The sequence below is a fragment of the Microcebus murinus genome, chromosome 27, assembly GCF_040939455.1.
Source record: "Microcebus murinus isolate Inina chromosome 27, M.murinus_Inina_mat1.0, whole genome shotgun sequence".
In the NCBI taxonomy this organism is placed as follows: domain Eukaryota; kingdom Metazoa; phylum Chordata; class Mammalia; order Primates; family Cheirogaleidae; genus Microcebus; species Microcebus murinus.
The window spans coordinates 15,798,020-15,818,852 of record NC_134130.1 but is presented as its reverse complement, the minus strand read 5'-3'; the positions used below and the strand labels follow the sequence as shown (position 1 = coordinate 15,818,852).

Genomic DNA, 20,833 nt, shown 5'->3' with positions numbered 1-20,833 from the left:
TCCCTGCTAACCTATCTCACTGAACCATAGTAAGGCTTAGAGGGGATGTGTACAACTTACCTAGAAAGGTGATCAGTAAGTTTTAAGACTAAGAATTAGCAATTATCATTATTTTTTGCGGTATTATTTCCTGGTTCAACTTCCATTTAGTCTAGGAATCCCCTACAATTTCCTTACTGCCGGTCATCCAATCTCTATTTGAATATAGTGAAAAGTCCTAGCTCGAAACTTTGTAATACAAAGCTAAGAGGAGGAAGGAAATGGAGCACTGGTAGGTGACTGGCAGTGCAGATAAAGCACCATCCTAATCCTAAACCTGAAGGCCTATCTGTGAAGAGCAAAGTTTGTAAAAACAGATGGAAGATTAATGGCAAATCTGTAATGACATCTCCCCAAGAGTCACAGAGGGAAGTACAATTCTAATGTCAGGATGCATTCATCTGTGGAAATCTAACACTTAATGCCTCTCAGAGCAAAACCAAGTGATATGCATGGTTGTTATATTACCTAAAACTGTAGGCTTGAAACTGGCTCAATGTATATGGAAAGAAAGCTAATGCCAAAAGTTATCCCACTTTCTTTCGCACTGAATCATATGCCATCAACAGTTTTCAAAGATAGTCAACTTTCCCACCATTTACCTTTTAACTTCTTGCAATCTGACTTCCACTCTCACTACTTAACACAATGTACTGCCTTAATATCACATTACTCCAAAACATCAACTCCAAAACCTCTTCATAGACCTCATCCCTGAGGCTTTCCTTTTATTAAGAACATTCTGTTGGCCACCCTCAAATATTTTTTTTTTTTTGTAAAGTAGTCCTTCCTTTGGTGTTCACACATTGCAATGTCCTAGTTCTACCTACAGATGCGGTCTCTCTTTTGCTGACTCTCCTCTTTCGTCCCATTCCCTACGTGTGGATATTTCTATAGGTTCTATCTTAGGGTAGTTCTTTCCTCACTCTTTTGCCCACCATTTTTTTAATCTTATGATTTCAATTTTTCCTCTGTGACACTTCAGTTTTTATGAAGTATCAAGTATTCAGCTCCATTCTCCTTGTCCCTTCAAGCTTTGGTTAACTATATGACACAGTCCAGCCAATGAGACATGAGCAGAAGTCTGCTAGGAAATTCATAGAAAAAAATTTGTTTTCTTGATTCAGACTCTTCTCTCTTTATCCTTTCTCCTGATACAGATATAAATGTGATGGCTGGACTTGAAGCAGCCTTCTTGCAATCATGAGTAAAAGGCCAAGAGATTCACACAGACTTTTATAGTAACATCATTAAATTGTATAAATAACACCATCAACTGCCTTCTCCAAAGTTGTTCTTATGTGAGAAAAATAAACTCATATCTGAGCCCCCATAGGAAAACTGGAGCTTTCTTCCTTATTTTGTTGACCACTCTGGAATCTCTTCCTCGGCTCACCAACTTAGCTCCTGTCTCTGATGAGCGTTCTGCTCATCACGTGTCCTTGCTGCCAGAGGCACCTGGTGCTCCAGGCTGAGCTGGCGCATCCCTTCTGCCTGCCTCCCACTGAAAACTGGACAGTGTCCTTAGGACCCATCTCCTTAGGGCCTAGTCCTGGATGACTGACATAGTTTCCTGCTCTATCTAGTCTCCCTTTCAGCTTCTTCCAATTCCATTTTATAGTGGACACTACCACCAAATAGATTTTCATAAAGAACATTGGTAATAACATCAGATAGTTTGGTGGTAATGAACATCAAATGATGTATTCAAAAATTCTTAAGGGCTCCCTATTGCCTACCACAGCAGATATTCAAAATGCTCCATAATATAATTTCAATCAATGAATTTCAACCTTATATAATTTTTAAAAATATTTCACCTGTTTTCTTGACAAATGAAATATATTTTGAGGATAATATTTAAATTTTTTAATTGACAAATAAAAGTTATATATGCTTATTGTGTACACAATGTGTATTAAAATATTTATACATTGTAGAATGGCTAAATCAAGCTAATTAACATATATGTTAGCTCATATACTTACCTTTGTTGCAGTGAGAACACTTGAAAGTCTACTACTTAGCAATTTTCAGGAATATGATATACTATTTTTAACTATAGTCATGTTTGCAATAGTCATCATAACTATAGTCATCATAGTTATCAATAGTTATCAATAGTCATCATAGTTATCAATAGTCATGATAACTATAGTCAACATGTGTGTAACCTCTTGAACTTATTCCTATCTAATCGAAATTCTGTATCTTTTGACTGACATCTCCCCAACCACCACCTCTGACCATGACACCCCACCCAGCCCTTGGTAACTACCATTCTACTCTACTTCTATGCATTCAAAATTTTTAAACTTCCACCTGTAAATGAGATCATGTAGTTATTTGTCTTTCTGTACCTGGCTTATTTCACTTAACATAATGTCCTTCAGGTTCACCTATGTTGTTGAAAATACCAAGATTCCCTTCTATTTTAAGGCTAAATAGTATTCCATTATATATACACACTATTATTTTCTTTATGCACAAATGGAACATTATTGTTCCTTAAACAAATCCTGTCATTTTCTCCTTATATAGTATTGTTTATACTATTTCCTTTTCCTGGGATGTGTACTGCCATGCTCTTTTCCTTATCTTCTATGGATTACTCATTCATTATGTCCCAGCTTAAGTGTCACCTCTCCTACAGTCTCCAATAATTATTTAAAGTAGAAGAATCTTCACTTTGCTAGCATCTCTCAGTATAGCTATTCAATGCATATAACATACCAACCACATAGTTTTTTTAGCTGCCCATGAGATTATAAGTTCCATGAGGGCAGTTATGATATAATAATATTTTATTCATACATTCAACAAATATTTCTCAAATCCTTACTATTCCATGGGGAGGTGATATGAGCAAGACAGAGCAGGCTCTTGCTCTCAGAGAATTTAGGTTCTAAGGAGAAAGGGCAGCATGTTTTACAGAAAACAAGCAAGTAAATAAACAAAATAGGATAATCTCAGAATTAGATTAAGCAATTAAGGAAGTTCTCCCTGAAGAAGTGATATTTGAGATGAAAGCTCAGTGATAAGACCCGATCACAAGAAGACCAGAAGAGAGCGAATGGAAAGTCGCCGAGTTGGGTGCGAGCGCGGTGTGTCTGGAGACCACATGGAGGGCAGTGTGGCCAGAGCCAAGTGGTGGAGAGGAAGACTAGCGTAAGAGGAGCTTGTAGGGACAGGCAAGGGCCACACCTTGAAGGCACATGGAGGCCAAGCACAGTGGTTTCGATTTCATTCTAAGGTTTTAAACAATGATCTAATTTACAACGTAAAATGATCTCTCTGGCTGCTGTGTAGCAAATGGATTACACAGGGTCAAGAGTGGAAGTAAGAAGCCTGATCGGAAGATCACAGCAGTCATCAAGGACATGAGCTGATAGTAGGTTGAATTTCCGGTGGTAGGAGGAGAGAGAAAGAGATAAGGGGACACGTTCATTATGTCTATAATATTAAGCTTTGTATCTTGAACACAGTAGGCGCTCCCCATGTATTGCTAAATATATGTGCAAGTACTTCGAAATAGTTTCACATTCTTAGTTTCTATACTATCTTCAAGTTTTTTCTGCTTTGAGTCATATACTATGGCTTAACATATTCCAGTTTGACATTTAGAGAGCCAAAGAGAAAAAAAAGATCTCATATTAAGGAAATGGTATAGGTCTTGTAATGGAAAGTAACCTAACAAGGAACTGAAACAATGGAGTTTGGAGTTAAGTTGTTAATTGTGGGAAGAAATAAATCCTTTGAAACAAATAGTATGATAAAGAGTGGAATCTGCAATCTATGTTAGGATGAAAATAGGGTATTTAAATACAAAAATCTCCATTTTAAAAAAGAGAGTCTCCAGTCAGGATCAGCTAGAATAGTGTTCCTAAACAGAGGATGGGAGCAAAATTCACTTTCATTAAAGTTTAAAACTTTTCCAGTTCTTACTTTTGATTTTTTTGAAACATAAAACTGATTCAAAATTCAATTTACTATCTTGATGTGATAAATTCCTAATAAGTAGCTAATGCCATCTTACTAAGACAGCATGTTTATAAAATTCTAAGGGCACTGAATGTGACCTGCTTTGTTTCTGCATTAGGAATCTGAGAAAAGACAGGTAACACCGGGAGTTCCACTTCTCGTTCACATGTACTGTCCAGGATATTTAACTCATACCCACAATGATGAAGATTCCTGCATTATGAATATAATCCAAATTCCCTCAATACACAGCAAAATCCAGAGGAAAATGAGATAAATTTTTGCCACTTTCCTTCTGAAATGCTAAATGGCCCCTGAATTGTGTGAAACTTGGCCCCAGTCAGTGTGAAAACTGGCTGAAATCTGTATGAAAGGCAGTCTGGGTTTGTCAAAGTAGTTCATGAACTTTGGCCAAACTTTCAAGGAACCTGGTCCAAGTCTTCGTTTGTAATGCAACACGAAACCAGGTGAATTCCAGATGGTTTCAGGTTTCATCCTGAAAATTTGGCCTAGCTTTATAATCAATCATCACTCTTTGTAACGATGAAAGCCAAAACACCTTTTTGAAAATGAGGACTGTGTGCATACCGATGACAGCTAAGCTGTGAACCACCCTTTCGCTTCCTTTGCCAAAAGAAGATTTCTCAGAATGGAAACAGTTCCCCTCTTACCTAGAAAGGGCAAGTTGAGTGATTTTGATACTGTGTGTGGAAAGAAATGGGACTCAGTTTGTGGAGACATGTCGTGAAACAGTCACCACCTATGGAGCAAGTGGCTATATCCTAATCATTGAAGATTAAGAGAGTTTTATTCCATTCACATTCATGACAGTAGATAACATGATGTTTAATCTCCTTGACCATAAAGATGAGCTTTTAACTAACTGCCATGAGAAACAAAATGCTCTGAGACATGATCATTCTTTCTGCATGAAGAAGTGGCTGAAGAATAGAAGGGAAAGTAAATCACAGCATAACTCTTACCTGGTTTAAGAAACATGAGGAGATAATTAGACTTCAAACCTTTCAAGTTTGCATCAACTGCATCTTTTATGAAAAAATCTCTATGCAATATAAATGAATTGAATAATTAACTAAGCATAGTGTGTTTTACAGAAAGAACTACATAGTTTCTGTTTTCAAACTGAAAGTTTTAAATGTGCTTTTCCACTGTAAAAAATTACTCTCTTCAACCAAATACTTGCTTTTGTGCATAGTGACATGAGAAAATTGAGAGGTATGTCTGAGCGGAGCCACTACATCATTGAAACAGTATGTCTGAACATTTGGGTAATAAGGCACAGATGTGAAGTAGAGGACTTGGCACTACCAAGGTAACGAAGCATTCACCATTGTGTCATAATGGTTAAAAAGGCCACATTTGAGAAGCTTAAAAGAATGCCGCATCCATTCTGCAATGCTAACTTGTATTATACCTTTTATCTGCTTAAAAATCTATAATAAACAAGAAATGTAAACATGTATTATTCAAAATTATGATGAAGAATAAATATGTGAAATGCATTAATATTTTTATCTATAATAAAACATATTTATGCAATAGCACGTAAAGTTTAACTGTAGCAAAAAGGCCAAATTCAATTGAAATCCATATGGCCTCTATGTTGCAAAACAATGCATGCAAATCCGAAGGACCCACTAGTCATTGGAAAGGTGGCTATTGTTGACTTTAAGAAGGGATTCCAGCCATTAATTCGTAGGTCTAATTATTGTAGAATGTTCTAGTTATAGGCATCAGGTAAAGATAAAATATAAACATTAATTATATGCAACAAAATATAAACATTAATTATTATTAAGGCTTTTTCACTTACAAGTGGTATACTATTTTGCCAGCTATTACTAAACCATGTGGCACAATGGCAGTTATGAAGCTGGGGTACTTAAATTCAATAAATTTGGAGCTGGAAACTAATTTGCTGCCCAGGAGAGGCAGAGCACAACTTACCCGAGGTCCCTGATCACCTTGTTCTCCCTGTAGAATAAGATGAGATGATAGTTTTAGCCAAAATCTATACATGATGCTCATTAAAAACTCAAAATATAATACAGTTTAGGTGATGCCAATATGGATTTCTATGAACTTAATTTGTTTCTGCTATGCATTTTCTTACCTTATCACCTTTTGGACCAGGAGGGCCCTGAAAAAAAGAAAGAGAAAGGGAAAAAAAATCAGTTAAAAAAATATATATTCTAGCTTGAATAGATCAGCCAGGTCAGTTGAAAGATTTACTCAAAGTACACAGAGACATAGCTGTCAATGAGGTTTCTCAAGGAATTTTGGTTTCTAAAGTATAATTGTAATTTGATTAGAATGTAAAAATAGTAGTACACATGTGTGTATGTATATATACATATAAACACTATGTCATAAGTATATAATATGCTGAATACGTTTTCACAAACTGAACACACCTATGCAAGTAGAACCCCGCTAAAGAAACAGAGCAGGACCAGCAAGTGAGAAACTCCTGTAGTGACATTTCCCTGTCACCACCCTCTACCAATAGTAACCACTATTCTGACCTATGACAACATAGATTAATTTGCCTGTTTTTGTACTTTATATAAATAGAATCATATACACTATGTGTCTAGCCTCTTTTGCCCAATAGGTGTGAAATTCATCTATATTTTTTTAAGAGAGATGCTAATTTTATTTTTACTCTTTTAATTGGAGAGCTGCGCCTGCTCCTCAATGCAATGTTGCAGCGCAGAACCCAAGCAGCTACCTGTTCAGTCTGGGGGTCTGCACTGGTGGTGGGGCCCCCTCACAGCTCTGGCCACAGTGCCTGTGGGGCAGCGTGGAGCCCCAGGGTTCTCCCCTCGTGTCCCTCCCCATGTGCGGATGCCTCCCCCAGGTCCCTTCCTATCTTGCTGAGTGGTTCACTCCATCCCCTTCTCCTTCACTCTGAATGTCCCCTGTTGTTTCTCCAGTGGGTCACAATGCTCTTTCATGAAGTCTATTCGAAGGTGGGCATACACCTGCAACTTGCAATCCTCTCCCTCTGAAATTCATCCATAATTTTGAGCATAGTTGTAGAATGTTCCTACTGCTTTATAACATTCCACTGAGTGTATATACTGTAATTTATCCATTCATCCTACTGTAGATGGCCATTTGTTTCCAGGAGTTTCTAGGTCCTGGCTATTACAACTAGTATTTCTATGAACACAGTAGTAACAGGTATCTTTTGGTGAAAAATTATATGCATTTCTGTTGGGTGTATATAGAAGAATGGAAATGTTAGGTTATAGAATATATATATGTTCAATTTTAATAGATACTGCCAAGTAGTTTTCCATTGTGGTTCTTCCAATTTACACCTCCACCAGGAATGTACAAAGTTTCAGTTCAGTTGTCCTGTGCATTCACCAGTACTTGATATTTTCCATCTTTTTCATTTTAGGCCTTCTGGTGGGGATGTAGTAACTTCACATCATGTTTTAATATGTATTTCCCCAGTGATCAATAAGTTGAATCCCTTTTAATACATTTATTGGCCATTTTGCATCCTTTTTCATAAAGTATTCACATCTTTTGCCTTTGGTCTATTGAACTGTCTTATTGATTTACTAAAGTTCTTTATATGTTGTGTATTATATATTATGTATGTACATGTATGGGTAGATGACAGAGCTATAGATTAGAGATCTTTACATATTTTGAATATGAGTCTTTTGCCAGACAATTTATTGCAAATATATTTTCCCATTTTGTGTACTATCTTTATGTTCTCTTATAAGTGGTTTATGATGAACGCCTCTAAATTCTTAATTTTAATAAAACTCAATTTAACATTTTTTTCTCCTTATAGTTATTCCTTTTTGTGTCCCACTTAAAAATCTTTGCCTACTCCAATGTTTGATGAGTTTTTTCTGTTTATTTTAAATGCTGAAAGTATTATTATTTTATCTCTCATATTTAAATTTGAATTCATTAAGAATTGATTTTGTGTATAACATGAGGTAAAAGTCAAGATGCTTTTTTAAAATGTGGATATAAAATTAACCAAATATCATTTACTAACAATGGGCCTTTTCTCCTTTGTAGCACAGTATTGCCTTTGTCGTAAATCAGGGCTCTTTATAGAAATTTCTATTTTGTTGGGCACCTGTCTATTCTTGAGCCACATTGAGATTTTCTTTATCTTTGAACAAAACTATGAGCAGGAAACACTAATTCTCTCTTTTATTTAAAAACTTTTTTTGAATGCTCAGGGTACAGCAGGGAAACGTTAATTCTGGGGGCATCAATTATGTTGTCTTTTCTAGCTCTTAGAGACAAAGTCATGTTTTGGGTTCAGCCCACCTGAGGAACTGAAGCATTTCAGGGTCGCCTTCAATTCCCATCTCCACTTTTAGCAGGGTTGGGAAACAAGGACAGGTCTAGAAGGAAGGAAAGCCAAGGTTCTAGCGAAGTGGCCCATCTAGGGCTCAGTGGAGACTGTGTCCCTACAGGTGGGAACGCAGCAGCGCTCCACTTTCACAGCTCCTCCTGCTAGGTAAGTGCTCGCCACAGAGAAACTACCACAGTCCCACTCTCGCTTGCAGCGCTTCTAGTAACAGCTGTGAGGTTATCATGAGATTAATAACAACAACATAATGTCTTACATTTTTTACACTTTACCATTGACAAGGACCATTCACCTGTTACTGAATTTAATGTTATCCACAATCCAGTGAGGAGAGTATTTTGATAACCCTGTTAAAGATGCCAAAATGAAACTCGAAGATTATCAATGTTAGGCTTCTTGTGAGGTAGCCAAGACTTTAACCCAGTCTGTGTGAATTTAAATGCAGTGGTTTTGATGCTACGTGTTGGAACACAGCTCCAGAACTCGATTCTCGGCAAGAATGATGCCTATGTGTCTGACACCTGCCTTCCACAAGCGTCTTCTCAGATGCCTCCCTCACATTCCCAGTGTCACAGACACCATGCAGGTCTCAGGTTCAATAGGAGAGAAAGGAGAATTGAAGAGGAGTAGGGAGTGTGAGAGGGGCTAAGATAATGGAATCAACTTTACAAGACCCTTTTCTCTCTTACCCAAAAAATGACATTGCCATTAAAAAGAGGAACAATAAGAGCATTATTTTTCTTACTGTTTTCAGTAAACCTTTAATGTTTATAATTTTTTTTTAGTGACTCAAGTAGTGATTAGTGAGTACAGTCTATATGGTATCTCTGGTAAATTAAGTTTAAGAAATTTATTTAGTTATTTTAACACATGCAAAATGCTTACTAATGCTATACAAGTAGGATTTTATTTTTGGTGGGGAAAATGAAAGCCAAAGAAAAGAATAATCAGAGGATACCTATCATTAAGTTTAAGAAATACAATGGAGGTTCTAGTCTTGATTTAAGTAGCATGTTACTTAATTTTATTTCGGTTTGTGTTGAATGCCAATAAAGAGCTGGGCAATGTTCTGAGCACTGGTGGAGGATATGGTGAAAGAGGCTGATTTAGAAAGACATAGTGTCTGTCCTGGGAAAGCTAAATAGTCTAGTGCCAAAGTCAAGCACTTTCCACATACCAGCATTAAGAAAAAAGTGACCTCAAGAAGATCCAGCTACTTTGAGGTCAGCCATGACTGTAGACCCCTCCCCAGCCTCTGCTCCTACCCCTTCCCAAGCTTCTCCTCTTTAAAGTTTTCTTTGCTTTTACTGGTGAGATTTTTTTTTTTTTTTTTTTTGGCTTGAGGTCTGCATGGGATACTGGTGAGATTTGAGAGGCCAAGTCTCTCATTGTACCAATCCTCTAAAGGCACTTTGTTAGGTTACATGGCATCTTTGGGGACAAAGTTTTTCTGAAATTATTTTACAGTGAGGAACAGCGATGACTTTTTCCCTCAAAGTCCAATTATTAACACCAAAGCCACATGTGTCAACTAGAGCTCTTTAGCCAGCTTGCCCTGAGCAAGGATGCTTAATTCATGAACACATGAAAATGTGCATTCACAATGGAGCAATAAATATTGCTTCTTCAAAAGAGGCTGTTTGTGAGCAGACAGCATGGCGTCCCGGCACCTGCCGGCTTAAGACAGGAGTGACGCAAGGTCAACCTTCACTCACAGCTGCGGTGGCTGCTCAGGACACTCCGGCCCCCACTTGTGCACCCGGGATTAACAGCAGGTGTTTTCTTCTCCTGTGACTGAAATCCCACTCTTCTTTCTGAATCAGATCCTCTTCACTGAAAATATGGGTTGAACTTGAAGAATAAAGTGGGCTACCTTAGTAAACATAGATAGTATTTAAAAATTTGAGAGCCATGGCTCTCTTCTAAGTCAAAACATTATAAATGAAAGAAAGGTTCATTTGATTATTAATCTTTAAAATTAAAGTTATTTTTTTGTCTTTAGAGTTTAAAAAAAACTCACTAGTTTTAACTAAGAATGTGAACCATACAAATTAATGACTCCATAAATAACAGAGTATTTGACAATGGCACTTTGTTGCTTCAACACATAAGCTTAACAACCTAATATTTAGCAGACATGGTTGTTGTTCAGGTAACAGTTTCAATGCATAGTTGGTAGCTATTTGAAGATAAAACTTTGTTGCTAGAACAAAGTTGGAGTCAATGGAAAGGAAATATGGTGAAATTAAGTCAGAGATAAATGGTGGGTCATAGCTTTATATAAGGCTCTTTTTGAGATTCCTGCCCTGGTTTGGTCTAGATTTGGAGTCAAATCTTCTTCTATAAGGCCCACTTTAATAACTAAATAAGAATATTATAAATGATCCTTTTAATTAGTTTTATGTAATAAGCCTTATTTACATAAGTACTAAAAATGCTAATAAGTTTTTATTTATTAGTGTTGTCACTCGGTTGTTAGAATATTTAGAGCATTGTTAAGATGTTATTAATTTACTACTAAAGTATTTATCATTGTCAATGGCAAACTTCAAATTAGCCCGTGTTCAAAAGACTTTAAATTCAGCATTTGCAGTAACCACCTTTCTGTTTGTACCAAGCCTTTAATATTGGTCTTGCCCTATAGCAATTTTAGTCTTCCAAAATCTATTTCTGCCCAAATAATTGAGGTTTTAGCTTTTTTTCCATGCTCTATTGCCTATTTCAATTAAATGATAAAACCAAACTAAAAGCAAAGAGAGATACAATGAATGACATTCTGGAAAATACTGGATTTCATTCTACATAAAAGTAATTGAAATATAGCTGGAAAAGAGAGATATAGGGGTTGGGTATTCCAGTAATGGCCTTTTATTTACTTGAACTGTAAATTTTACCTACTTTGAAACTGGCAAAAGCTAAAGAGGGAATGATTTTTAAAAGATAGTCATGAAAACAAAATTCAATATTGCTGGAGGGAGAAAAAAATGGAAAAAGAGCAAACCCTAGAAATTCTTACAGCCAGAGCTGCTAGAGTAAGAATGCGATTGTGACTTCTATCCCAGGAGAGTTAAGTTTATTTTCATTTGCAAAATATAACAAAACTTCTTCTGACTACTCTTTTCATTACTGTAGAATTATGAGGCCAAGCAGGTCTCATTCCCTAAGCATTGATGGCTGACTGTTGGCCAAGCACTGTGCTCTGAGTCTGGAGGGGGGACATGCAAACATTATCACAATGAGCGGAATGAGCACTGTGTTGGGGAGTACAGAGAAGGAAGGAGGCAGGAGAGCCAGAGCTGAGAGTTTAAACTATGATATTGAAATAGGCTCCTGAAAGTTGGCCAGAGATGAGGTATTCTGGGGAGCCAGGAAGCAGACCAGGCAGAAGGGAAGAGCATTCACCAGAGGACACCACCCCATGGGGGAAGACCAGGGATTCAGGTGGTGAGGCCGCGTGTGGAGTGGGGCGTGGAGGGGGTGAGAGCAGGAAAGAGGTTTGGGGAAGCTAGTTAACCCCACTCAGGCGTCTGGGCCAGATTCTGTCATCAATTTAACAAAGGGTGGTGAGATGAAGTGGAGAGAGAGCGAGAGAGAACACAAGCGTGCGCGAGCATTCTCTGTCATCACTGTCGAGTAGAAGCAGCCCAGATGGACGTAACTGTGCCTCCACCCCTCTGCTTCACATCTGCATACAGGGCACCTTTGTTATGCTTCCTCTCTTCTACTTTTTAAACTGCACACCAAACATGAAAGTTCTATAGTTTAAGAGCCATAATTTCGCTCGTCTTGGAAAGACAGGGAAGAGAGCCCGCTGCACGGGCCACGTCCAGGGGCCCAGCACAGCTCCGTGGCCACTGCCCCGTCTGACGCGGCTCTCCGTCCTGCTGTGCGCAGGCAGTCTTGCAAACGTCACTCTGCCAGCGTCACGATCTCCCAGGGAGGAGGGAAACAGGGAATATCCCGTTTTTCACCTGGAGAGTAGAAGCCTCAGTTCTCCGGATTGTAAGACTTCTTTCTACTCTCCCCAGACTGCATTACTGTTAATAAATTGGCCTGTTGTGCAAATGAGACACATATTCAAACCACATGCTCATGAAAAAATTAAATTTGGTGCCACAGTTTTTAGCAGGTATCCAAAACTACAGAAAATCACATGGCAAATAGTATTAACACCTGAAAAATCTAGTGTTTTACTTTAAAAATAGGAAACCTAGGTATTTCGGTATAGATACCTCTACCCTACTCCTGAATAAAGTGTTTTATGTAGTTAGCATAGGCTTACTTCTAACTAGAATGTGAGTAGGTATTCTTTCAAATATGTACTTCCACCTTGAAGTCATATAGTTTTGTGTTTTACTAGCATAATACGTTTGGACATTTCTCTTGCAAATCACCGAATTGTTTTGTTTTATAGACTTTCAACTTTGCAAATAACTTGAGTTAGTAATGTGTACATTTTTAAAGCTAAAAGAAAATTTTCTGAAAAACCTGATGTAAAATTATAGGAGTTCCCATATGTGAGTATAGATAAATTGTGTGTTTGCATACTTGCGTATAATTTCTTTTTAAATGCTCCAGTAGAAAGCAAAAACAGTAAAAGTATAATTTGGAAGAATTACTCTACAATGAAGTACATGAAATAAAGTATACTGGTGGTTAAGAGCTTGAGCTTTAGAGTCAAAGAGATCCAGGCTGAAATCCTGGCCACAATCACCTGTGTGACCTGCAGCAGGTTAACGAATCTCTATGAGTTGCAGTTTCTTCATCTGTAAAGTGGGGAAAATAATGCCAACTGTTTGGCTAAAATGAAACATTATACTGAACCAAATTACATAATGTCTGACCTACCAATAGTGATTATTAAGTACGTTCTCCATAGTTTTAATATTTTAATGATGGTAAATATAAACTTAGTTTTCAGATACTTGACCTAAGGGTCAAGAAAGTAAACATATTGATTTCCCCCTGAACCAAAAGGAAATGTCCTGGATGGATGATTGAAAATATTTAGAAAATATGCAGGTCTAATATAGTTGACCTCTATTGCTCAGGAATTATTTCCAAGCTAAACAAAGTAAATAAACTTCATTGTCGTTTTAACCACATTACTTTAATGAATAAAATAAGAATAAACTTTAGGCCCTAGAACCACTTAGTCACCCCCAGCGCAGACAGGAGACTAATCAGTTCTTGCAGGATTCAAAGACCCAGAAAGAAAATAAAGCAACAAAACTCTTAGTGTTCAGAGCAGCAACATGTAAAGAATTCTAGAAGAACCAGATTCAAAGTTGCTGCAGAAGAACTGTGTTTATAATAGTGTCAAACTCTGCTAAGTCAGGGAAGGGAATTATAGCTATAAACATATTTATAGCTTCAGACTTAACACCTTTCATTCTGTATTGGAGATTAAAAGAGACCAAGCAGAAGGGGGTGGTTATGAACAGAAATTTAAAATATCACAACCAGCCCCACTCACTAGAAAATACATTTTTATGCCTATTATTTTCTGTGGTGAGATCGTAACTATAAGGTTTTTGTGATGTTTGTTAGAGTCCTCAACAAGGGAGTATATGTGCCCATGATCAGTCTTAAATCATAAGCAGCTGCCATAAGGAATCAATTAGTGGGGTCTAGCACTAAAGAAAATTTAGAAAAACCAAACATTAAAAAAAGGACTCTCAAAAGTAAGACTGATATAGCTCAATGGAGTTAAGGGCTTATAAAACAGCGGGAATCAGGGACATTCACTCTGGTTTTCTTTTCTAACACAATACAAATTAAATGCAGTCAAATTATTGCTCCTGCCAATCAAAACCAAGGTTCCCTTCTTCCTAGTATCATTGATATGTTTGAAATTGCTAAAAATTCTCTGTTTAACTTTGATTTTTTTTTTTTTTTACTTATTTAAAGGGGTCAAATAAAATGAACTCCATGGTGAAAGACTTGGACTCCTAAACATTCCTTTTGTCAAAAGAAAGTTTCAACTTGCTCTTTTAATACCCATAGCAGCCCCTGTGATTTTCCAGCTCACAGTGTAGCTATCCTACAATACTCAACTGTCCTCAATACGATTCAAATGTATTCAAAGATAGAGTCATCTTTAAAACTTGGCCTTAATCTACAATCAACTATTTCATCATGTTTCCTAATATATTGTCCCAACATAATTTTACTCAGGCCATTTAAAAAGCCTGGTTTCAAGGTCAGCCTGATCCCTGGCTTCATGTGTAGTACGGTGAATAGAGCAATATAGGTTTTGTGAAGGGCCACTGAGCACAACACAAGGATAGGGTAGGATGTCCCTCAGAGTCTAAGGAAATTTTCAGAAGGAATGAAAAACACAACTATCAGATGTGGCTAGGAGCACCTGAATCTTGGGGCTTGTCTATAATTCTTAGGATCCAATGTAAGTTGGATCTTTCTCATTTTCAGCTAATGGCTAACAATCAAAAGCTTCTAATATGAGCTTCTACAACTACTCCACTCTCCATCTTCAGATTTTTCTGTATCTTCATCCTCCTCCTTCTGTGGAGGGAAGGTAATCCTGTACCTCCCACCTGCCTGCCTCTCCCCAATCTTGCCCCTTTTCTCGCTTGTCCAATTCCTATGGGCTCTTCTCTGTGGTCTCCAAACATGTTCAGTCACCATCTTTTAAAGACAAGGTGAAGAAAAGTTGCCTTTGCCCACCATTCCCTCATTTTAATGCCTTATCTTCTTTATCGTCTTCACCGGCTTCCCAAAATAATAGATTAATCATAGAAAGAACGGAAATCAGATTTGAGGAAAGAAAAGGGAAGGAGCAGAGAAGTCATATTTATAGTCTGGCTTTGGGAAAAGCAAAGGAACATGAATTGAAATACTATGGGTCTCAGGGCATTTCTCCACTAGGAAGGAGAAAGCTGAGCCATGGGAAGGAAAACCACTGAGCGAGTCCTCTGGGCCCTGGAAAGGAGTTATCCGAGCTAAACCAAAACCAAATAAACCGGAGTTCTGGGGAGGAGAGGTTGACAAAAGCCATAAGTGTTCAGATTGCCTAAATTTGTGTCTAAACCTTTTCTTTTTTCACTCTAATCCTTTATCAGCTATCAAATATACCCTTCAAGGCTTTAACTATTACCTGACTTATGCCCCAAGTTCTTTTCCAAACTGCAATCCTGCATTCCCAACTGCTCACCAGATGTCTAAGCCAAGATATACCACCATCGGTTCAAATTCAACATTCTCAAACCAAACTTCTCAATTTGTCTTGCAAACCAATCATGATTCCTGAATTTTCTATTTTTTGTTAAACACAGTACTACCCCACCAAGCCTAAAAGCTTGGTGTTATATTTGATTCAGTTAATCCATTGCCAAGCCCTATAGATGTCATCCTCTCTACAAAACCCCTTGAATCTATGTCCATCTTGCCACTTATGCTGCTAGCACTCTTGTTCCTAAATAAATAGAACAGTCTACAAGCCTCCCCCGGCCTTTTCTCCTTCTACTCCATCCTACATACTTTTGTCAGTCTAATTTTTCTGAACATATTTCTGAATGTATCACTCCTCAGCTCAAAAAACTTCAGAGGCCCATTTTGCAATCCATAATGAAAAAGCTGCTATAGGTAACAATCCTCAACGGATGCAAAACACATTAGGAAGAAGGTTGCTAGAAATCAGGCTGATTAACTAAACATTATATGCTTCTTGATATGATGAACTCAGAAGGGTGCTATACCTTTGTAACAGATTTTCCTAAAGTCTGAGACAAACCTAATCAAATTTTTAAATTTAATGTGCAGTTTAAAAGCAATACAGAAAACAGGAATAAATTAAATGGCACCATAAAGAAGTAATTAAACAAATCCAGAATGTGGGACACTCTATATGTAGAACAAATGTGCTAGAAAATTGATGACATGAAACAATCAGAAGAAAGACTACTGTAGAATACAAGAGATTGAAGAGTTTTAATAATTAAATGTCCAGTGTGGACTTCGGGTCTTGATTCAAAGCATCTATAGAAAAGGCATTTTTTAGTCAATTGGGAAAATTTGAATATGGACTGGGTATTGATATTAAGAAATTATTATTAATTTTATCAGGGTTGACAAAATGATAATTATATTTTTTATTTATAAATTAGAGATTCACATTTCAGTATTTGCAGATGTAATGACATGATATCTTGGCTTTGCTTTAAAATATACCAGCAAAAACAAAACAAAATAAATGAGGGAAAACAATTCATGGACTAAAATTAGCATTAGGGAGGGATTAAACTCTCCTACAGTCATTATATTAATAAGCTTTAAATATACCCTTCCCAAAAGAAGGAAGATAGAATCAAATGTTTCTGGAGCTATATTTCTAACTGCTATCATATAGAATTCCCCATTTTAATCTCTACACTATCCAAGATATATATTGTATTTGAAATGTGGCATCAATTGAAATGTCTGGAGATACTTAGAAAATAAAATTAGCCTATCAAAAATTTTGGTTAGGATATAAAATTTATCAATTAAAGAAATCTCTAAAAATACATATGTGAAATTATACATTCATATGTAATATGCATAAAAATTCATAAGTAAAATTTGAAACATTTGAAACATTTCAAAGTGAATTAATTTTATTTCACTGAAGAACAATATTTTGAACTAAAACTTTTTGCTATCTTTAAAGACAATTATACTTACAAATGTATACATAAATGTTTTACATAGAGAGTCCTATTCTGTAACCATATGTAACAGTAATAATCACTTTTCATAAATTTTTAAGTTTAATATTGAATTATTTATCCTAAATGTCTATATACTTTGAGGTTATCGTTCTATTGAATGTTTATCTATCAAATAAAATATCACCTACAAGTGTAAGATCAAGTCTTTACGGCTCTGTCTCAGCGTGAGTGCTGACGTAAGAAGGTATGTATGTGGGTGTTTACACGTGCATAAATAGGCCTTTAATAATAACACTTACATGTGCCATACACTGTTTTACATGCTTCATTAAGTCATCTATTAAGTCAAATTAACTAACATCCTTATTTTACAATGAAAAACTGTCCACTGAAGGAAAAAAGTTAACTAATTTGTCCAAAGTCATACAGCTCATAAATGGCAGACCACAATTTAAACCCAGGTATCTACTTCTGAAGCCCATACCCTTAACCCCATATAATGTGTTTCACATGCTACCTTAAAAATAGATTGCTAAAAGCTGATCATTTCAGTAGCCTCTGTCATTTCATTATCAAATGCATATAAAATTATCATTAAATCTGAATTATTAAATGTATGCATTTATTTAACAAAATCTATTGCATATTTCTTATATTATCAACACTATATAAAGAAATTGAAATATAAAAATGAATAAGTTCAGAATAAGTTCAGTCACAACAGTTTCCACAGATGCAAAGCAATGTAGGAGTGAATTATCATAAAATGCTACATGTTATTCACCTTTATTCAGATAGAATTGAGAGGAATACATTGATGGAAAACATAGCACAAAGTTGGCAATAGAAGTTCTTCAATTAGTTTCAGTGGGAAAGAATTCTAAGCTGAAATTAAACTTTGGGATGATATTATACCATTTAAATATACAAATTATCATGTAACAGTAAAGAAATATAGACTATAGTAAAATAAGTAAGCTGTTATACTATGTGTACTCAAAGACATAGACTATCTGGAGTACAATGGAGTCTTTCATACCATATTAGCTACTTAATAAAATCCAAAAAATCTAAGGCATTAAGATTTTCATTATCATTATTTTTTACCATATAACCACCACATAAATAAGATAATGGAAGATGATAATACTTTGCAAGTCTAGCATGATTTATCAGGATAGAATACATTACCAGTTTAACATGACAGCTCTATTGTGTAGTGAGCAAGGAATTTCTGTATACACACATATGCACACACAAACACATGGAAGGCACATACTTTTCAGATTTTTTTTTTTTTTTTTTGAAACAGAGTCTCACTCTGTTGCCTGGCTAGAGTGCCATGGCGTCAGCCTAGCTCACAGCAACCTCAAAGTCCTGGGCTCAAGCAATCCTTCTGCCTCAGCCTCCCGAGTAGCTGGGACTACAGGCATGTGCCACCATACCAAGCTAATCTTTTCTATATATTTTAGTTGGCCAATTAATTTTCTTTCTATTTTTAGTAGAGACAGGGTCTTGCTCTTGCTCAGGCTGGTTTCGAACTCCTGACCTCGAGCAATCCTCCCGCCTCAGCCTCCCAGAGGGCTAGGATTACAGGCATGAACCACTGCGCCTGGCCCTACTTTTCAGATTTTTTAAATAATGTATATGTCCTCCCCTTAAACCTGGTCAGACTATATGGATCTGAAAAAGGCTGGACTGGAACACAAACATGAAATATGGGAATTGCTAAAGTGTTAGGTTAGAATGAGCTTTGTATATAATTAAAAACATATGAATAGAAAGTTAAATACTGCCCCAAAATATTATATTTTATTCAGGAATAATCCCTTACAAGGCATACACAGCTTGAGTTTTGTAAATTTTAGTAAAACATTATGAAATTACAATGACAATATCAGAACACCAAAACAAACAAACAAATGAACAAACAAAAAAACCAAAATCCAAAAAAAGATTTGGAAAAAAAGGCAAAGTGACATCTTCCACTTCTTTTCAAGTACATCTGAGAAAGTACAAATGGGAGCCACACGCCTCCATGTGCAGTTGTCTAATGGTATTTGCTTGTGGTTTTCTCTTACATTTTTTTCTCACTGAGTAATACAGAATTACAACACGCACGGCACTTTAGTCCTCCAAATTCCTAAGGGAATTGTATCTCCTTTATGTTCACATGCAACTCTAAAGTGGAGTTATGAGGAGGGCTTTGAAACTCAACACTTTATGCAATAGAAATGGTGTTGGTATGGAAGAAGTACCCTTTACTTCATACACTGGTCCCACTAGCTCATTATCCTCAATTGAAGATACTGATGGGGCCAAAGAAAATGTCAATGCATCTTTGTAAAGAATACTTGAGAAGGTTTTTAAAATAACTAGTTTCTACAACTTGTGTTACATTATTTATTAATGGAAGAATATTGCTCAGCAGTGTGGCATCACATATAATTTAGACTATTATACTTTCTATATAGTCTCAATTGTTAAAATTCAAAATTCACTCTACAAATAAATTGTTACAAAATAAAATAACATACCATAAGAATAGCCTTGGATTTGTACTGTCTATTTTCACCAAAGATTAAATGTCAATATAAATAAACTTGTACAATGAAAGGAAAGAAAGGTATTTAAACTCTTGAAACCCTGTGGAAGCAAGATATTGAAACAGATAAATGTTCAGTAAAATCTCAGAGCTTAGAAACCTCAGAGATTTCATTTACATGTCATTATTTATGACATATGATATTACTGACTAGGGCATTTTTTGTTTGTTTTCTAGGTATTTTATTTCTAAATTGACAGAAAACTGTATGTATCATATACAACATGATGTTTTGAAGTGTGTATACATTGTGGAATGACTAAATCTAGCTAATTAACAGATGCATTACCTCATATAGTTGTCATTTTTGTGATGAGCACACTTAACATTCACTCTCTTAGCATTTTTCAAGACTAGAATACACTGTCATTATTTATAATCACCAGGTTGTACAACAGATGTCTCGAACTTATTCTTCTTATCTAAATAAAATTTTGTTTCCTTTGACCAACATCACCCAGCACTTTCTTAACAACTCCCCCAGCCCCTAGTAGCCATGGTTCTGCTCTCTGCTTCTATGACATCAATTTTTTCACCTTCCACATATGCATGAGGTCATGTTGCATTTATCGTTTCTGTGCCTGGCTTATTTTACTCAACATAATGTCCTTCAGGTTCATCCATGTTGTCATAAATTACAGGATGTCCTTCATTTTAAGGCTGAATAGTATTCCGTTGTATATACATGCCACATTTTCTCTATCCACTCCTCCACAACTGACTAAGGCAGTTAGAATTATGAAAAGCTGATCATTTTCTCTCTTTCTCATCTTCCTTCTTCTTAAGCTCTTGGATCTACTATTCACAACTTAATATTTGTTGAATGTCTGTTATATGCAAGAAACTAAGTTTGGTGTTGTGGAGGATACTAAAGATGAAAAAAAGTAGATCATGCCCTTAAAGATCATAAAAGCTATTTACAAAGAAAGAAAAGATGTTTAGAAATAATTATGATACAACTGAAGGAGGAAAATAGAGGAAGGAAATTAATATACAACGAGTGCTTGCTATGTACTAGGTATCACATTAGATGTTTTACATACATTATCTTATTTAATCCTCACACCATCTGTTTAGATAAGACCTTATTATCTTTGCTTTACAGATGGGGAAAATGAGACTCAGTGACTAAGTAACTTGCTCAAGATCATAGAGTTTGGA

General features: G+C 36.2%; 1 protein-coding gene across 1 annotated transcript in view; it reads right to left on the bottom strand.

Moving 5' to 3' along the window:
* Window positions 1-20,833, bottom strand: part of COL25A1 (collagen type XXV alpha 1 chain) — a 393,583-nt gene that overhangs the window by 135,924 nt on the left and 236,826 nt on the right. Inside the window, exons 6-7 of the mRNA XM_012766225.3 lie at window positions 6,155-6,181; window positions 5,989-6,015 (exon numbers count right to left, since the gene is read on the bottom strand). Coding sequence (XP_012621679.1) covers window positions 5,989-6,015; window positions 6,155-6,181 — 54 coding nt within the window. The remainder of the gene's footprint in view (window positions 1-5,988; window positions 6,016-6,154; window positions 6,182-20,833) is intronic.